Raw genomic sequence first — 19,119 nt, 5'->3', positions numbered from 1 at the left:
TGATTATCCTCAGCCTAGAAGACTCAACAACCATTATAAGGAAATGGAAGAAGATCAACAGGCATACCTTCTGGAGACCAGTTTCTTAATAATGACTCATGGCCATCATTTTTAAAAGACTAACATTAGCAAGAAAAAAGCTGGAAGTTAGATGTTTATGTACTTAACTAAAAATATTTAGCTTCTTCTAAAAAGGAAATTCTAAAGCATCACATACAAGGTAGTTTACGATAAATGATCATCATAGGCTGCCTAATTTACCCAATGTTTAATTACCCACTCCAGTAAATGCCTTTAATAAAAAACCCCCAGAAACAGAATATTCTACAAACCGACTTAACTGAAAAACTAAGATAAATGCCTTTTAAATGGCTTCTATTAAAATTTTTTAATTAACAAAAGCAAATACTTGCAAGAATTCAAGAACCCAAATTTTACATTAAAAGGAAATTCTGCAATACACTATGACATGAATGAACCTTGAGAACATTATGCTAACAGATACAAGTTTGTCACAAAAAGAAAAATACTGTATAATTCCACTTCTATGAAGTTCTTAGAGTAGCCAAAATTATAAAGTCACAGTATAATGGTGGTTGGTTGTCAGGAGCTGGGGAAGAGAGAACAGGGACTTACTCTTTAACAAATACAGTATCAACTGTACAAAATGAAGTTATAGGGATGGATACCAGTGATGGCTGCACAACAGTATGAATATACTTAATAATACAGAAGTGTATACTTAAAAACAGTTAAGATAGCAATTCTATGTTATATATACTTTACCACAATAAGAAAAAAGAAAAAAAGTTTCAAATGATCTAAAAATTTAAACCTTGGAGGTGTTTTTCCCACTGTTTCTATGATTTCAGAGTGTACTCTACTATATAAAGAATGTAGGGTGCAGAGGCAGTCTAAAATCTTCCAGGAAATATCATTCTAAATGAGTCAGAAGGACTCCGGTTATGACATATTAAATGCAACTAGGATACCTAATGTGTACTAGATGACCTCTCCTCATTGCATAATTCTAGCCCTTGTTTCCATTGATAAATATGTTACATCATAGCCAAATGTATGTAGCATAAAGACAAATAACTGAATGAGTATAATATACCAAATATTTTCTCCTTCCTCTAGCTTAGAAACAAATGAGTAATTGTAAGTTGCTGTAGATTCCTGGAGTTCCCATGCAACTTTTTAGCACTACCAGTACACCAGCATTTCTACTTATCCCTTGCTTTCCCAGCATGGGAAACAGAAGTATTTAATAGGGCCCAGGTCTTTCTATCTTATCAACTTATGGAAAGTGTAAGCCTCTAATTTCTGTCCAAGAACAAGTGACTTCTAAATGCAGTACCTACTTCCACAAATCTTAGCTACTTAAGATTAGGCAGAAATAGCCATTTAATTCAAACTGTTAGAAGTGACAAATAAGGGGCACCTGGGTGGCTCAGTCAGTTAAGCATCTGCCTTAGATGCTCATCCCCTGACGTATCTGCTTCCTCCTCTGTCCCTGTTCCTCCCCTGTCCCTGCTTCACCCCCACAGCTCTCTCTCTCTCTCTAAAAAGTAAATAAACTTTTTTAAAAAAATTTATATTGTGTCTACTGGCTACTTAATTAAATTGAATGTGGGTAATACTGGGTATTAGCAATATTTTCTTGTATTAACATTTTCTTTAAATTTTTTTAACTTTAACATTTTCTCTGAATCATTTTTAAAGTTTAAAATATGGGCATTTTAACATTAATATTTTTTAAAATGACAAATAGGGGTGCCTGGTGGCTTAGCTGGTTAAGCAACTGCCTTTGGCTCAGGTCATGATCCTGCAGTCCCGAATACAGCTCCCTGCTCATCAGGGAGTCTGTTTCTCCTTCTGATCCTCCCCTCTCTTGTGCTCTCTAAATAAATAAAATCTTAAAAAAAAAAAAAAAAGTGACAAATAAATTTAAAATATTTACATTTTAAGCTTTTTAAAGATTTATTTATTTGAGAGACTGAGCGTGAGCAGGGGAAGGGGCAGTAGAGAATCCTCAAGCAGACCTGAGCATGGAGCCTGAAGTGGTGCTTGATCTCACCATCAATGAGATCATGACCTGAGCCAAAACCAAGAGTCAGGTTTTAACTAATTGAGCCACATTTTTTTTTTAAGATTTTATTTATTTATTTGACAGAGAGAATGAAAGCAAGAGCAGGAACACAAGCAGGGGAAATGGGAGAGGGAAAGCAGGCTTTCCACTGAGGAGGAAGCCTGATGTGGGGCTCGATCCCAAGATGCTGGGATCATGACCTGAACTGAAGGCAGATGCCTGACCATCTGAGCCACCCAGGCACCCATGACTGAGTCACATTTTAAACTTTTTTTGGTGGGCAGCAAAGCAAGGTTTTGAGCAATAGGAAAATTACAGAATAATGGCCATAAAGCTCCCAAAGAGGGAGGGGACCCAAGAGGGTTGCCCACATTTTAAACTTTAAAAATGATTCAGAGAAAATGTTGAAGTCTTAATACAAGAAAATATTGCTAATACCTAGTATTACCCATATTCAATCTAATTAAGTAGCCAGCAGACACAATTTAAAAAATCTATTTACGAACTATAATCGAGGGGCTTCTGGGTCACTCGGTTAATCGTCTACCTTTGGCTCAGGACATGATCCCAGGGTTCTGGGATCAAGCCCCGTGTCAGGCTCCCTGCTCAGTGGGGAGTCTGCTTCTCCCTCTCCCTCTGTAACTCCCCCTGCTTATGCTCTCTCTCTCCATCAAATAAATAAAATCTTTAAAAAACAAACAAAACACTATTATCAGTTTGTGGAAAATATCAAATAAGCTTATTCTTAAAAAAAAAAAAAAGAAGAATTTCATTCTTACAATTAAGGTACAATTTTTCAGCATCTGAAGACTTTCTTCAGTTAAGGACTTTTTTTTTTTTTTTAAGATTTTATTTATTTATTTGACACAGAGAGCGCTCACAAGTAGGCAGAGAAACAGGCAGAGAGAGAGGAAGGGAAGCAGGCTCCCCAGCCAGCAGAGAGAGCCCGATGCAGGGCTTGATCCCAGGACCCTGGGATCATGACCTGAGCTGAAGGCAGAGGCTTTAACCCACTGAGCCACCCAGGTGCCCCAAGGACTTTTATTAGTAGATGTAAGAAATAAGAAATCTCCTCTTAAAATGCAGCAGTTTGATATACTAGTGGTTAAAAGTCTAGACTCTTGGGGGCACTAACTGGCTCAGTTGGAAGAATAGAGCGTGCAACTCTTTATCTCAGGGTTGTGAGTTCAAGGCCACAGTGAGTGTAGAGATTATTTAAATAAATAAATATCCAAAAGAAAAAAAAAAAAAAAGGTCCAGACTCTGGACAGGGTTTGAACCATGAACTAGCTATATGATCATTAAACTGCCTAACTTCTCTACATATTAAAACTTCATCATCTGTAAAATGAAGATAATATGTGCCCACTTTATAGAGATGTTTTGAGGATTAAATAGACAAAATACTTACCGATGATAGGCTTCTCGCCGATACTTTTTCAGGGCATGCTTATCCATGTTAGCAGGCATATCTGCTGCATTCTGTAACCGATCACTCCAGGAGGTTGTCATTTTATTTCAATTGTATGCTGAATTCTAGAAAAGAAAATCAGTAATTTAGTGGCTTAATGTTAGTATCTATTTACTGTTGTGCTGTTTTAATTAGAAAAATTCTAGGGGCACCAGGTGGCTCAGTTGGTTAAGCATCTGACTCTTGATTTCAGCTCAGGTCATGATTTCAGGGTAATGAGCTTGAGCCCCACATCAGGCTCTGTACTGAGCAAGAAGCCTGCTTAAGATTCTCTTTGTTCTCCCTCAGCACCCACTCCCTCACACTCGCGCACTCTCTCTAAAATATATATATATATATATATATATATGCAAAAAATCCAAACTGATGTTTCATCAATAAAGATATACAGATGGCAAATAAACACATGAAATGATGCTCAACACCATTTATCATCAGGGAAATGCAAATTACCACCACAACAAGTTTCTACTACATGGGGGTATAGTAGTACTGGTGTACAGTAGTGTGGTATAGTGTAGTACTGGGTGGCCCAGTCAGTTAAGCATCTGCCTTCAACTCAGATCATGATCCCATGGTCCTGGGATCAAGTCCTATATAGGGCTCCCTGCTCAGCGGGGAGTCTGTTTCTTGCTCTGCTTGCTGCCCCCCTTACTTGTGCTCTGTCAAATAAATAAATAAAATCTTAAAGAAGAAAAAAGATTCCACTACATGCCTGTTAGAATATTTATAATTTTAAAAAGACTGACCATAACAAACTTGGGTGAGGAAACGAAGCAACTAGTACTTTAATACACCACCAGTAAGACTATAAAAATGGTACAAGCACTTTGGAAAAGTTTCCTATCTCTTTAAAAGTTAAACACACATCTACTTATGTCCCAACCCTTCTAAGTAATTATCCAAGAGAAATGAAAGCATGTATCACGTAAAGACTTATACACAAATATTCACAGTAGCTTTGTCTGTAATACCCATAAACTAAAAACAACTCAAATGTCTATACAGGTGAAAGAATAAACTGTAGTATGCTCATACTACTTTGCAATAAAAAGAAATGAACTACTGAAAACATGAATAAATTTCAAAATTATGCTGAGTGAAAGCAGACAAGACATATAATATGATCCTATTTACATAAAATTCTAGAGAGTGCAAACTAATCTACAGTGACAGAAATAAGATCAGTGGTTCACTAGGGCCAAGCAATAAGGCCAAAGAGGGACCCAGGGAAACATTTGGGAGGGATATGTTCATTGTATTAATTATGGTGACTGTTTCATGAGTGTATATATGTCAAAACTTACTGTATACTCTAAATTTGTGAAGTTTACTGTATATATTTTTAATACATTTTTTTAAAAGGATTCTATTTATTTGAGACAGATACGGAGAGAAAGAACATGAGCAGGGGGAGGAGCAGAGGAAGAGGGAGAAGCAGACTCCCCACTGAGCCAGGAGCCTGAAGTGGAGCCAGATCCCACAAGGACGTTAGGATCATGACCTGGGCCAATGGCAGACACCCAGCCATCTGAGCCATCCAGGTGTCCCTACTGTATGTATTTATACCTCAGTGAAACTTTTTTAAAATTCGGGGTTTGTTTGTTTTTTTTTCTTTCCTTAAAAATTAAAGGTTGTAATTATACTAAGAAAGATTTCTCCCAAGTATTTTAATTATTTTACTACTTTCTTCAAATTATTTGTAGCAAAAATTCAAAGCACTCTCGGGTCAATCATGGACTAAACAAAATATATTTTATTTTAAGAATTCAAGTTACACACTCTCAGCAAAGGTAACATCCAACTTCAGGGGTGCCTGGGTGGCTCAATCTGTTAAGCCTCTGCCTTCAGCTTGGGTCATGATCTCAGCGTCCTGGGATCGAGCCCTACATTGGCCTTCTCTGCTCAGTGGAGAGTCTGCTTCTCCCTCTTCCTCTGCACCTGCTGTGAGTGCACTCTCTCTCAAATAAATAAAATCTTTAAAAAAAAAACATAAAACTAGGGCGCCTGGGTGGCTCAGTGGGTTAAGTCGCTGCCTTTGGCTCAGGTCATAGTCTCAGGGTCCTGGGATCGAGTCCCGCATCGGGCTCTCTGCTCAGCAGGGAGCCTGCTTCCTCCTCTCTCTCTCTCTCTCTGCCTGCCTCTCTGCCTACTTGTGATCTCTCTCTGTCAAATAAATAAATAAAATCTTAAAAAAAAAAAACCATAAAACTAAAGTGTAAACATAAAATGATTATCATTAATATGGGATAAAATCTGCCATGATGTCTATACAGTTATGTGAAGGTAAGGGGGTAAGATTGTCTTTTGAACTCTATCCACAGAATCAATCTATCTAATGCTTAACTATTTTTCATAGTAATATTAAAAGTAAAGATGAAGGGGCGCCTGGGTGGCTCAGTGGGTTAAGCCGCTGCCTTCGGCTCGGGTCATGATCTCAGCGTCCTGGGATCGAGTCCCACATCAGGCTCTCTGCTCAGCAGGGAGCCTGCTTCCCTCTCTTTCTCTCTGCCTGCCTCTCCATCTACTTGTGATTTCTCTCTGTCAAATAAATAAATAAAATCTTTAAAAAAAAAAAAAAAGTAAAGATGAAGATGCTTTATCAACTGGCCAAAAAAAAAGAGAGAGATTTCTATTAAGATACATTAAGTAAATATACATTTGTCACCTGTTTACAGTGTCAAGCTCGAGTAGTTTCTTTCACTAAGGTACAGCAATGACTAATACCAAATAAAAACCTCAAATTTTAATTCCTTTCAAAAAATATGGTAGTTAGAAATATTCTTTGTTTCAACATAAAATAGACAATCTGAATAGCAACAAGAGAAATGAACTTTCAAGCATTTGAAATACAAGAGTTTCACGCTTTAAAAATATTTCAGGCAAAACATACTCCTTTCACCACTAACACCACCCTCCCCCCCAAAAGGGAAACCAGCTGCTCCACCAGCTCCAGGCAACTGCGAAAAACAGGAAGCAAAGAGTAACTGAAACTGCAGGATAAACCTGGGTAGCAAAACCATTTTAAATGTTTCAGATCACATCAGTAATTCACTCGGAAAGGAGCTGCACTTGAGGGGAACCTGGGTGGTTCAGTCAGTTAAGCACCTGCCTTTGGCTTGGGTCATGATCTCGCAGTCCTGAGATTAAGCACCGCTTTGGGCTCACTGCTAAGGGATGAGTCTGGTTCTCCCTCGCCCACTGCCCCTCCCCACCCCCCCATGCTTTCTCACAAATAAATAAAATCTTTAAAAAAAAAAAAAAAAAAGCAGCACTTAAACACATTACGTAGCACAAGCCTATTCGGCAAAGTGTTTTACACTGCATATTGAACCAAATACTTATTTTTCAACAGATAATAGGTAATGATAACAGTACATAAATATGAACTCTCAGAGTTTTACTAAACTTGACTGGAATTTATTCTGTTTGAAATATAAAACTTGAGATTGCTAAGTTTTATAATCAACCATTCTAAGAACACTGCTTTGAAACTTGAATAAAAAGGATCACTTTGAATGGTTTCTTAAAATTTTCTCACCAGCTTGAAATTTATTTTAAGCTTCAAAAATACAAATTGAGTTGCATATTAAACTAGTTTATAGAAAAAGAAGAGTTAAAGTCACATCCTCCATTTGTACGCCTGGTTCTGAACTAAGTAGGCACATGTGTTTGTGTACGTGTGCGCACACGTGTATAAAGTAATAAAATCACTTTATTATAGTTGACTTTTTAAAAACATTTCCAGGCATCTGAGCAGCTCAGCTGGTTAAGCATTTCCCTTCGGCTCAGGTCATGATCCCAGTGGCCTGGGACAGAGTCCCATGTCAGGCTCCCTGCTCCACAAGGAGTCTGCTTCTCGTTCACTATCTCGTTCTCTCTCTCTCTCTCAAACAAAGTAAAAAAAAAAAATTTTTTTTGTTTAAATAAATAAATAAAAACATTTCCTTTGTGGGGTACCTGGATAGCTCCATCAGTTAAGTGTCTGCCTTCGGCTCAGGTCATGATCCCAAGATCCTGGAATGGACCCCCACATGGAGCTTCCTGCTCATGGGGAGTCTGCTTTTCCCTCCCCCACTACCTCTACGCACCCCCAGCCCCACTTAAGAGCACTCTCTCGCTCTCTCTCAAATAATCTTTAAAAAAACAAATGAAAACATTTCCTTTGTTGTGATACAAAGGATACTTAACAAAATAACTGATATGACCTTATTTCTGCTCTTATGTTCCAGCAACTTGGTAACAGCTTTAAATGTACAATCCATATAATTAACACAGGTTATATACGAACTATAAGGTATGTTGAACTGAAAGATACTGATAATACTGACTATACAGTAAGCCTTACCAATTAGTGCTATGGACCATTTCTACCAAGAGGAAAATGCACATATGTACAGTCAGCTTTACAAGCTGCTGCTGACAGTAAGGGAAAGACTTTTTCCCTACTACAATCCTTGATAAGTCTCTACTATGGACATCTGTTCGGTAAAGAGGCACGTTTTACACATAGCCCTTGAAAACCCTATCCCTTGACCAATGAGCAAGTAAAACCAAGGAAGTATAGTGGTCAGTTTGTTTTTTTTTTTTAAGATTTTATTTATTTATTTGACAGATCACAAGTAGGCAGAGAGGCAGGCAGAGAGAGGAAGGGAAGCAGGCTCCCTGCTGAGCAGAGAGCCCGACTCGGGGCTCGATCCCAGGACCCCAGAATCATGACCTGAGCCGAAGGCAGAGGCTTTAACCCACTGAGCCACCCAGGAGCCCCCATGGTCAGTTATTTTTAACAATATGTGTGGCTTAGCATCCCCTCTGTAACATGACCGCAAATAAACTAACTTACAAATACATTCCCTAGAAAACAAGGGAAGTCAGATCCAGGTTTAGATTAATTCATCTAAAAGTACTGCTAAAAATCTAAATCATAGTATCTATAATTAATAGCATAGAGACCAAGGGCTGGCTGCCCCAAGATGGGCCTCTTTGACATGAACATTATTTTGATTTAAAAGCAGTCAAGGGGCGCCTGGATGGCTCAGTAGGTTAATGCCTCTGACTTCGGCTCAGGTCATGGTCTCAGGGTTCTGGGGTGAAGCCCCACATTGGGCTCTCTGCTCAGCAGGGAGCCTGCTTCCTCCTCCTCTTGCCTGCCTCTCCACCTACTTGTAATCTCTGTCTGTCAAATAAATACATTTTTTAAAAATTGGGGGAAAAAAAGGCAATCAAAACCCAGCAGGTTCAGGAAAGCTCTTTACCTCTCCCTCAACTACCTGCTTGCACCAAGAGAAGAGCTATTAACAGAGATTCCCCTAAGATGCTTAGATACATAAGGCAATCTTTGTTTCCCAACCATTTTCTCTCAAGTCCTTGCTAAGAGTCTTTCTACCCTTTGTATCCTCAGGCCCTTAGCCCCCTCCTCAGCTCACACAAGCATCACGTTGCCTGTCTCTGGAATCTCTATGTCTGTGTGGATTGTTCTATGTATGCTATTAAATTTGATTTCCTCCTGTTAATTTGTCTCATGTCAATCTGATTCTTCATCCAGCTAGGACTCTAAAGGGCAAAGAAAATTCTTCCTTCCTGAAAATGGTGTCATCTATAATCCAAAGAATTGCGCTTTGAAAGAAACTATAGCTCTAAAAGTATTTTTGTAACTTTTGCTCCTTCTAATAATACTAAAAGTAATACATGGAAGAAAATATCTTAAAAGTATTTTAAGTTATTTAAGTTATTAGTAGTCAAGTTTTCCCCCAAAGGGAGACTTCTTAAAACTGCTGTATATAAACTGTGTTAAATGTTTCATTAACTTCTTGCCTTTTGAATAGTTCATGACAGTTTTTTGTTCATTTTTCATTCCATTAGTTTCATTCAGTTCTATCTGAATGGACTTTTGCCCTGGACTATACATTTCAGGAAAAGGCAAGCATTCATAGTTTGCACACCAAGTGATATACACAGCTAACAAATTTCAACTAATAAACTCACACCTATCCATGCATATTATTTGCTATCCTCTTACCTTCCTTTTTCTTTCTTTCTTTTTTTTTTTTTTTTTGCACATTAACACTTCCAGATATGATATATTTTTACAGTTAGAGTCAGACCCTTTCTCTAAAATGTAAGCTCTCTAAGGGTGAGATTTGTTTCATTTGTTGCTGTAACCCCAGTTCCTTTAACAGTAGACTTGATACAGACAGGCAGAAACAAATGGAACTCCTAAACCTCTACACTTGGAAATCTTTGCTTTTTAGAAGTTAATTCTTGTATAAGCCTGAAAATGCAAGAATACTGCACAAGTTCCTTTTAATGCTCTAAATGAGTCTTTGTGAAATCTTTTGGTTCAGAAACACAAGATTCTTGGCTTGATTAACGTAATATTTTGCTAACATTTCGACATCGGGCCTTGGAACAAAAGGTTCCTTGTTCTCTGATGGAAAATAACAAAACTGAGAGGAATCCTGTCAAGTGAGAAATGCAGTACCTGTTGCCTTGACAATTGGTTTTTCTTCAAGCAATAACATGCTCCAATCTCTAGTCTGAAACTGGAAAGTATAAATTTATTTCATCTATTCCTAAAGTTCCTAAATATATACAAACAAGACCTGAATTTTGTTAATGTTCTTCTCTTCACCATTCTACTGCTGCTACTCCTAGAATTGTTACCTCAGCCCTATCACACAGAAGGCTAAATATCTGTTCTACATCAGCATATGAAGGCTGTTTTTTTTTTGTTTGTTTTTTTGGGGTTTTTTTGACAGAGAGAGATCACAACTAGGCAGAGAGAGAGAGGAGGAAGCAGGCTCCCCGCTGAGCAGGAAACCCAATGTGAGGCTTGATCCCAGGACCCCGAGACCATGACCCGAGCCAAAGGCAGAGGCTTAACCCACTGAGCCACCCAGGCGCCCCTGAAGGCTGATTCTAACTAAATGTTTTGAGTAATATAAGACCTTCTACAATAATGGTCATTGACACAAAGAACAAGTATGTAAAGAAAACATTTTAAATGAATGGGCAGGAGGATATGTAGTATGCCATCTATTTCTTCAAAATATTGCTATAATTAACTACGGTCTTTCAAAAGCATAAAGGTAATGAAGCCTAACAGTTTTTACAATCAGCTAATATAAAATATTTTTCACCTTCAGTAATGATTCTTAAATACTCTTTTAAAAAGGAGGCAAAAAAAGAAAGTCTAATTTCAAAATGAACGAATTCTTTTACTGATAATTTCCTGGCTCACAATTACACTGTTGTACCTATTACCTTTCCTCTCACAAAATAAAAAAATAAAAATAAAAATCAGAAAGTCAGAAATAATCACAGTATTTCTACTTCTTGGTTTATAAATTCACATTTATGGATTAGTCTGCTTATTTGGTAAAAATTCAGAGATGTGTAAGTTCAATGCCTTAATAACCCTAACTTAACAGCTAACATTTAACATTTACTAAGTGTTCACCTTTTTCACATATTATTTTAAGCACTATACATATCTTTCTGACTTCTCACAACCATGTGAGTTAGGTGCTATTCTGGCATACAAAGAAGAAAAGAGCATACTGAGGGGCGCCTGGGTGGCTCAGTGGTTTAAGCCTCTGCCTTCAGCTCAGGTCATGATCTCAGGGTCCTGGGATGGAGCCCCACATCGGGCTCTCTGCTCAGCAGGGAACCTGCTTCCCCCTCTCTCTCTGCCTGCCTCTCTGCCTACTTGTGATCTCTCTCTATCAAACAAATAAATAAAAATCTTTAAAAAAAAAAGAACTCAAAAAAAAAAAAAAGAAAGAAAGAAAAGAGCATACTGAAATTAAATAATTTGACCTATGTCATAGAATTATACGTGTGATGAGGAGTACAGATTCTAAAGCCACACTGCCTGGGTTCAAAACGTAACTCCAACACTGATTAGCTCTATAACTGAGCAAATTACACAATCTCTTCAGCTTCTTCCACTCCAAAATGGTGAGAGTTGGAACAAGGATTCAATCCATTAATAAGTGCAAGGTACTAAGAACAATGGCTGATACATAGTGCTTAATCATTTATTATTTATAATGGTAGAGGCTGCAATGTTCTACAATGTTCTACATTGCAGCTTCTGCACAATGTAGAACAGTAGTTCCGGCCCCTTATCCATGGTTTCCCTTTCCACGGTTTCAGTTACCCATGGTCAGCTGCAGTCCCCGGAAGCAGATGATCCTCCTTCTGCCATATAGGCAGAAGGTCAATAGTAGCTTAAGGTTATGTCACAATGCCTACGTCATTCACTTCATCTTATTACGTAGATATTTTATCATCTCCTGTCATCACAAGAAGGGTGAGGACAGTACAAGAAGATAATTTAGAAGACATTACATTCACATAACTTTTATTATAGTTTTGTTCCACAAAACAACTGGCCTGGGCTCTTCAAATATATTATTATGAAAACAAGCAAAAAGATGGACCTGATGTGGATTAAAAGTAATTACAGGAAGGGGGTGGGATTATGGACATTGGGGAGGGTATGTGCTTTGGTGAGTGCTGTGAAGTGTGTAAACCTGGTGATTCACAGACCTGTACCCCTGGGGATAAAAATATATGTTTATAAAAAATAAAAAATTTAAAAAAAAAAAAAAAGTAATTACAGGGACATGACAACTAAATGCAATTCATGATCTTTCACTAGATCCAGGACCAAGGGTTAGAGTGGAGAATAACTATAAAGTTCATTTGGGCAGGAGGCGGGGGGGCCTGGAGAACTTAGTCGGTTGTGTCTGACTCTTGATCTCAGAATGGTGAGTTCAAGCCCTGCATTGAGGTCCACACCAGACCTACTTAAAAAAAAAAAAAATCAGACTAAAAAAAATCTTTTAAAAAGGGGTGGGCGGCGCCTGGGTGGTTCAGTGGGTTGAGCCTCTGCTTCAGCTCAGGTCATAATCCCACATTGGGCTCTCTGCTCAGCAGGGAGCCTGCTTCCCCCTCTCTCTCTGCCTGCCTCTCTACCTACTTTCGATCTCTCTTTCTCTATCAAATAAATAAATAAAAATAACATCTTTTTAAAAAAATCAGAAACACCTAAAACTCCATAAACAAACTGGTTTATTCATATAATGCAACACTACAAAGTGATTAAAATGAATGAACTAAAGTCTTATCAACATGGACACATATTATAAACAACGCTGGGGTGCCCAGGTGGCTCAGTCAGTTAAATACTTGACTCCTGATTTCGGCTCAGGTCATGATCTCAGGGTCCTAGGATTGAGCCCCGAGTTGGGCTCCCCAGGAATCTGCCTCTCCCTTTATCTCTCCCACTTCATGCTCTCTCTTGCTCACTCACTCTCCAATAAAATCTTTTTTAAAATGTTTAACCAAAAAAAAAAAAAAAAGTTGCAAAATCATATGTATAATGTATTAAATAAGAGGAGTATATGTACTAGTGGTGGCTGGGTGGCTCAGTCAGTAAAGCATCCAACTCGATCTCAGCTCAAATCCCGATCTCAGGGTTGTGAGTTCAAGCCCCACGCTGGGCTCCAAGCTCGGCATGGAGCCTACTTACACACACACACACACACACACACACACACACACACACACGGTAGGAACTAATAGTTCAACACTCTCCAAGTCAATTTAATCCTTCTGATTCTGTATTCCACCTAAAAAGAAGGCAGCTTTGCTGCTCTGCTGACAATTTTGCTATTTTTATTGTTTTTCATTGGCTTATTGCTAAAGTTGTTTTCCATTTAAGAAAGAATGAGACACACATGGGTGGCTCAGTCGGTTAAGTGTCTGCCTTCACCTCAGGTCATATTCCCAGAGTTCCACCTGGAACTCCCTATTCAGTGGGGAGTCGGCTTCCCCCTCTGCCCCTCCCCTCGCTTGTGCATGCACACACATACACTCTCTCTGTCAAATGAATAACTAAAACTTTTTTTGAAAAAAAAAATGAACAAAAAGCCACTGCAAACTCTGGTAACCAATCACAGAACACAACCAAATTTCAAATAACAAAAAGTCATATAAGATTTACTATGTCAGGTGACAAGAAATTCAGTAATCTATAACAATTTGCAATCAACATCCTTAAAGCAAAGAACTTTTAGGGGCATCTGGGTTACTCTGTCCATTGACCATCTGACTCTTGGCTTCAGGTCAGGATCTCAGGGTTGTGAGACTGAGCCCTGAATTGGGCTACCAGCTCCGCAGGGAGTCTACTCAAGATTCTCTCACCTTCTCCCTCTGCCTCTCCCCCCACTCACATATTTTTTTTTTCCTCTCTCTCTAGGATAAATCAATCTTTAAAGGAAAGAACTTTTTTAGTTCTGAACCTAAAAAACAACACAAACACCTACCACTCATTACAAAAAATTATCTTGGGGCACCTGGATGGCTCAGTGGGTTAAGCATCTGCCTTCAACTCAGGTCATGATCCCAGGATCCTGGGATAGAGCCCCAAAGCCGGGCTCCCTGCTCATTAGAGAGCCTGCTTTTCCCTCTCCCCAACTCTTGCTCCTGTTCTCTCTCTCGCTCTCTCTCTTAGAATAATAAATAAAACCTTTATTTAAAAAAGAAAAATTATCTTACTTCATTGTGCTGTATCTTCCAAAAATCTACATAGCCTATCTTGTAAGCAGCTTATCAGAAATTCTATCTCTAGCTTTATCTCATACTATTACTCTACCACATACTTTTAGTGAGAGCAATCTATTAATTAAACCCTCAATATATCCACCTTTGCATCTTCTTACTCTCCTGTCATCATCACTCATGCTTTTCTGATCCCACCAACATGCAGTAACATCCCCACTCTGAACAAAAAACAGTGAGAGTTAACATTTATAATTTAATGTATGCCAGTACTGCTTCAATGGAATTATCCCACTTAATCCATACAACCTTGTGAAATTTGTTCTATTTTTCCGTTTTTCGTGGTGAGAGAAACTAAGTGAGGTCTTCCATCTTCTCCAAGGTTGCACGGCTGGTTAAGTTGCAAGCCAGATCTCAAACCCAGACTCCAAAAACCACACTCTTAAACATACGTGATGCTATCTCCTGGCTCAAAGTATTGAAGGGCTTTATTGCTCAAATGTCACTGAGCATATACCCTGTGATATTTAACATGTTGTGTTCCCAAATGTTGTCCAAGTGGCTCAAAATACTACATTCCTTCAACAAAAATACTGAGAGCCTGTACACCAGGCAATGTTGACCACTGGGTATAAAAATATGTTACAGAGCCTTTACAAATGAAAAGTAGATGAATTCTTCAGATACGTGGACATCCCAGAAAGTGGGTAAATGAAAATTAAAAATATGTACATAGCAAGTGAAACTACATAAAAACTATGTTTAAATAGGAATTGGAAAAGAACTTAGTTATACATCATATGATAAAGTTGGGGTCTGTTTCTTGTTCTGCTCTTTCATTGAATTAAGCTTTTTGTTAAAAAAGCTAAGCAATGAAAAGATGTATTTAAAGAAAAAAGGCTTAAGTGCTTTCTTCCATAAAACAGCAAAAACAGGGGCGCCTGGGTGGCTCAGTGGGTTAAGCCCCTGCCTTCGGCTCAGGTCGTGATCTCAGGGTCCTGGAATCGAGCCCCACATTGGGCTCTCTGCTCAACGGGGAGCCTGCTTCCCCCTCTTCCTCTGCCTGCCTCTCTGCTGACTTGTGATCCCTCTCTCTCTGTGTCAAATAAGTAAATAAAATCTTAAAAAATAAACAAACAAACAAACAGTAAAAACAGCCTAGAGACAGACAAATGAACATCCCTAACATTCCACTATAATCTGGCTTTCTTTAGGAAGATAAACCTATTGTCAATACTAAGGCTTGCAGATACCATCAGTAAATATCTCTCTATACAAATCTTCCTACAATAATAAACTTTTGGAAACCTGTAGCTAATTGTAAATTTTCATACCATGGAATCAAATTTTAGTACTGAAAGAAACCCGGGTGTCTGGGTGGCTCAGTCCCTTAACCCTCTGCCTTCTGCTCAAATTCTGATCCCAGGGTCCTGGGAGCAAGCCCTCCATCTAGGTCCTTGCTCAGCGGGAGCCTACTTCTCTGTCTGCCTCTTCCCCAGCTTGTGTGCTGACAAATAAATAAAATCCTCAAAAACAAACCAAAATACTGGAAAAAACCTTGCAGAACTCTCCTTCAGCCCTCTCATTTTACAGACTGACTTGCTAAATTTTTAAATCTAAATGCAGCAACAACCTGTAAGAGCTGAAATTGTAGCAGCTTATACTGCAAAAGAAATGCATTTCAGAAGTAGTCCGTGTGTGCTACCATCAAGCTATCATGCAGAGGCCTGGATGTCTTCATCTGGATAAATTCTAACCATGGTTGAGAAGTGTCCCAGTAAGGACTCCTAGATGGCTCAGGGGTAGAGCAGGCGACTCTTGATCTCAAGGTTGTGAGTTGGAGCCCCACATTTGGGCGTGAAGCCTACTAAAAGAAAATTAAGAAAAAAAAAAAGAGTGTCGTGGTAACTATTTAAAAGGATTTCAATCACATTAAGTCTCCACGGTAAACGGTACTGTTTCAACATTCTTCCTTGTGGGTTACACTTAGAATTTGCATCCGCTGTCTTAAGAGGCAAAATGAACAGTGTGCAGACATTACAAAACAAGCACAGTTCAATCAAGAACCTGTCTGCACCCAGACACGCACGGGCGCACGCACGCACACAGCCCTACAAAGGTGACCAGTCACTGCGGATCACTGTACTTTGCATCCGTCAAACATAACGGCCACAACGCCCACAGCTCTACCCACTGCTTTTAAAAGCTGAGGCCTACTGGCGTCAAAACCTCCAAACGTTTTGCTTACAACGAATGGTTCAGGCCTCAGATCTGCATCTCCCCTCGGCTTTCACCAGCTTCAGGGGACCCCAAGAAAAAAAAAGGGGGGGGACGGTCCGCCCCCAGACAGCTGACGCCTGACTTGGGAGCCGTTTAGACCTAACGAGCTTGGTTTTTGTGGCGGCTCGCGATTCAACGTGAGCTTTCCAGGAAGTGCTGCAAACGACAAAACAACTGGAATGTGGTCTATCAGGCCGGCAATTTCCTGCGGCTCTGGCGAAAACGTTGTCAACCTCGCCTCCTACCACCGCGGTCCGCTAGTTCCTTGGGGGCCACCCGGAACGCGCAGGGGGTGAAGCCCTGGAAGGGGGACGGAAAGACTGGCCTCCGCTGCCTGCGGGAGGAAGGCGGCGTCCTCCGGAAAAAAATAACCGGAACTCAGTAAAGAAGGGTCCGCCTGAGGCGAGATGGGGGATGCCACGGGCGTGAGAAAAGCGGGGGGACCCGACACGGCGAGGCTGGCTCTGAGGAGACCAAGCCAAGGGCCGTGCTCCGAGGCGAAGGCGGGTCCCCGCGAGCCGACGGCAGAAACAATGGCGCGAGCGTGACGTGGGGCTGGGGGCGTCGCCGCGGAGGCTGGGGCCGCTCTGAGGCGGGGGCCAGCTGGGGATAGGTTTGGGGGTGGGGGGCGACATGCGGCCACGAGGGTGTCGAGTCCGCGGGCCCTGGGATGGAGGAGAGGGGCCAGAGGGGTGCAGCGGCCCGGGTGGGGCCGGGGCAGGGGCAGGCGGCGTCTCCCGGTCCCAAGTCGCGCGCTCTGCCGCGCACCCTCCCTGCCTCTCTCGCTCGCTCTCTCGCTCGCCCGCTCCCTCCCCGCCCTCCCGCGAGTCCCGCCGCACTCACCGGCCCGCCGCTCGGCAGCAATCCCAACGCGCAACTGCCGCAGCCGCCGGGGCGCGCTCCTTCCCCGCCCCCGCCGCCCCGGCGCCGCCCCCAGCTCGCGCCCGGCCAGGGACCGGCGTGCTGTTCTTTCCGCAGCTCCGCCGAAGAACGAGGCCGCCGCGACGCTCCCTAGCAGCACAGACTGAGAGGACCCTGGTTGCCTGGGCGCCCTAGCGCGGGTTTTCGAGACCCACAAATATCAGAACAGCAGTCGTTGACGACCTGTGGGATAAGGCACATTGACAACCCTTACATGTCATTTAGGTCTCCATCCCTTGGCTTTGTGTCTGGCCCCTCTGCAAGGCCCCACCAACACTTTCCCTTAAGGGGATGGGGCATCCTTTATCTCCTGGTCAAACAGACCTTAGACCCCTTCTGGTTCAGAAGGGACACACTGAGCCACCCAGGTGCCCCTGTAATTGAATATTTTAGGAGTGTTTTGTTTTTTTCCTCAGTGATAAGATTCGGGGTAGTTTCTTTTCTTCTTTATACTTGTCCATAAATTTCCCAGATTTTCTACATCATTTATACTACTTGTATAATCAAGAACTTTGTCTCCAAAAGTCAGAAAAAATAATTTTAAAAATCTGGGACATGTGGGGTACCTGGGTGGCTCAGTGGGTTGAGGCCTCTACCTTCGGCTCAGGTCATGATTGTGCCCGCAGTGGGCTCTCTGCTCCGCGGAGAGCCTGCTTCCTCCCTCTCTCTGCCTACTTGTGATCTCTGTCTGTCAAATAAATAAAATGCTTAAAAAAATAAAAATCAGGGACATGTAATAAGTTAAAATATTGGGGAACAAGGACCTCATTCAGCTGGGGTCATGATCTCAGGGTCCTGGAATTGAACTCAGCATTGGGATCCCTGCTTATCCGGAAGAATGCTTCTCCCTCTCCCTCTGACCCTCCTCCCTGCTTATGCCCTCTCTCTCTCTCTTTCTCTCTCTCTCCCCCTTTCTCTGTCACAAATAAATAAAACCTTTTTAAAAAATTGGGAAATAAACTTAAATAACAGATGAAGAGAATATATCTGTAATACATAAAATAAAGATTTGTATCTAGAACATACAAAGGACTCAACAAATCAATAAGTAAAAAATCTAGTGGAAAAATGGGCAAATAATATAAATTGGCAGTTCACTGAAGGAAGTTGCTAATCACAAATTGCTAATAAGCACACAAAAACATGCAATCTCAATAGTAACCAGGGAAATGGAAATTGAAACTGAGATTGGCAACAATTTTCAATCTTCATAATATCAAAAGAATATAAATTGGCACAGCCACTTTAGAGGGCAATAGGACAACATCTATTAAATCCATGTTTCATCAATGCCACTTCTAGTTATCTACCGTACTCCATGTGCATATGGAGATGTATATAAGGATAATTCCTATGATGTTGTTAATAAATTTTGGAATCAGCCTAAGTACCCACCAATAGGGGAATAGCTAAATAAAATGCACAATACTCGGGGCGCCTGGGTGGCTCAGTGGGTTGAAGCCTCTGCCTTCGGCTCAGGTCGTGGTCCCAGGGTCCTGGGATCGAGCCCCGTGTTGGGCTCTCTGCTTGGCAGAGAGCCTGCTTCCCCCTCTCTCTCTGCCTGCCTCTCTCTGCCTCCTTGTGATCTGTCTGTCAAATTAATTAATTAATTAAAAAATTAAATTAAAAGAAAATGCACAATACTCATAATGCAATTCTGTAGAGAATTTAAGAGAAGTGACCTTGATCTATAGTCCTATAGTTGAGAGGCACAGAGATGGCTCAGTTGGTTAGGTGCCTTGGCTCAGGTCCTGATCTCAGGGTCCTAAGATCAAACCCTGCCTCA

The 19,119-nt window shown here is 40.8% G+C and overlaps 1 protein-coding gene across 2 annotated transcripts in view; it reads right to left on the bottom strand.

Moving 5' to 3' along the window:
* The window catches only part of NT5C2 (5'-nucleotidase, cytosolic II), a 91,006-nt gene extending 73,650 nt beyond the window's left edge, over positions 1–17,356 (bottom strand). For both annotated transcript variants that reach the window (XM_059169044.1, XM_059169045.1), the window contains exons 1-2: positions 17,256–17,356; positions 3,504–3,628 (exon numbers count right to left, since the gene is read on the bottom strand). In XM_059169044.1, the coding sequence (XP_059025027.1) occupies positions 3,504–3,604 (101 nt within the window). In that variant the 5' untranslated portion in view covers positions 3,605–3,628; positions 17,256–17,356. The remainder of the gene's footprint in view (positions 1–3,503; positions 3,629–17,255) is intronic.
* Between the last annotated feature and the right edge of the window lie 1,763 nt (positions 17,357–19,119).

The sequence above is a fragment of the Mustela lutreola genome, chromosome 4 (genome assembly GCF_030435805.1).
Source record: "Mustela lutreola isolate mMusLut2 chromosome 4, mMusLut2.pri, whole genome shotgun sequence".
Classification (NCBI taxonomy): Eukaryota; Metazoa; Chordata; class Mammalia; order Carnivora; family Mustelidae; genus Mustela; species Mustela lutreola.
This window is presented reverse-complemented; position numbering and strand designations above follow the sequence as displayed.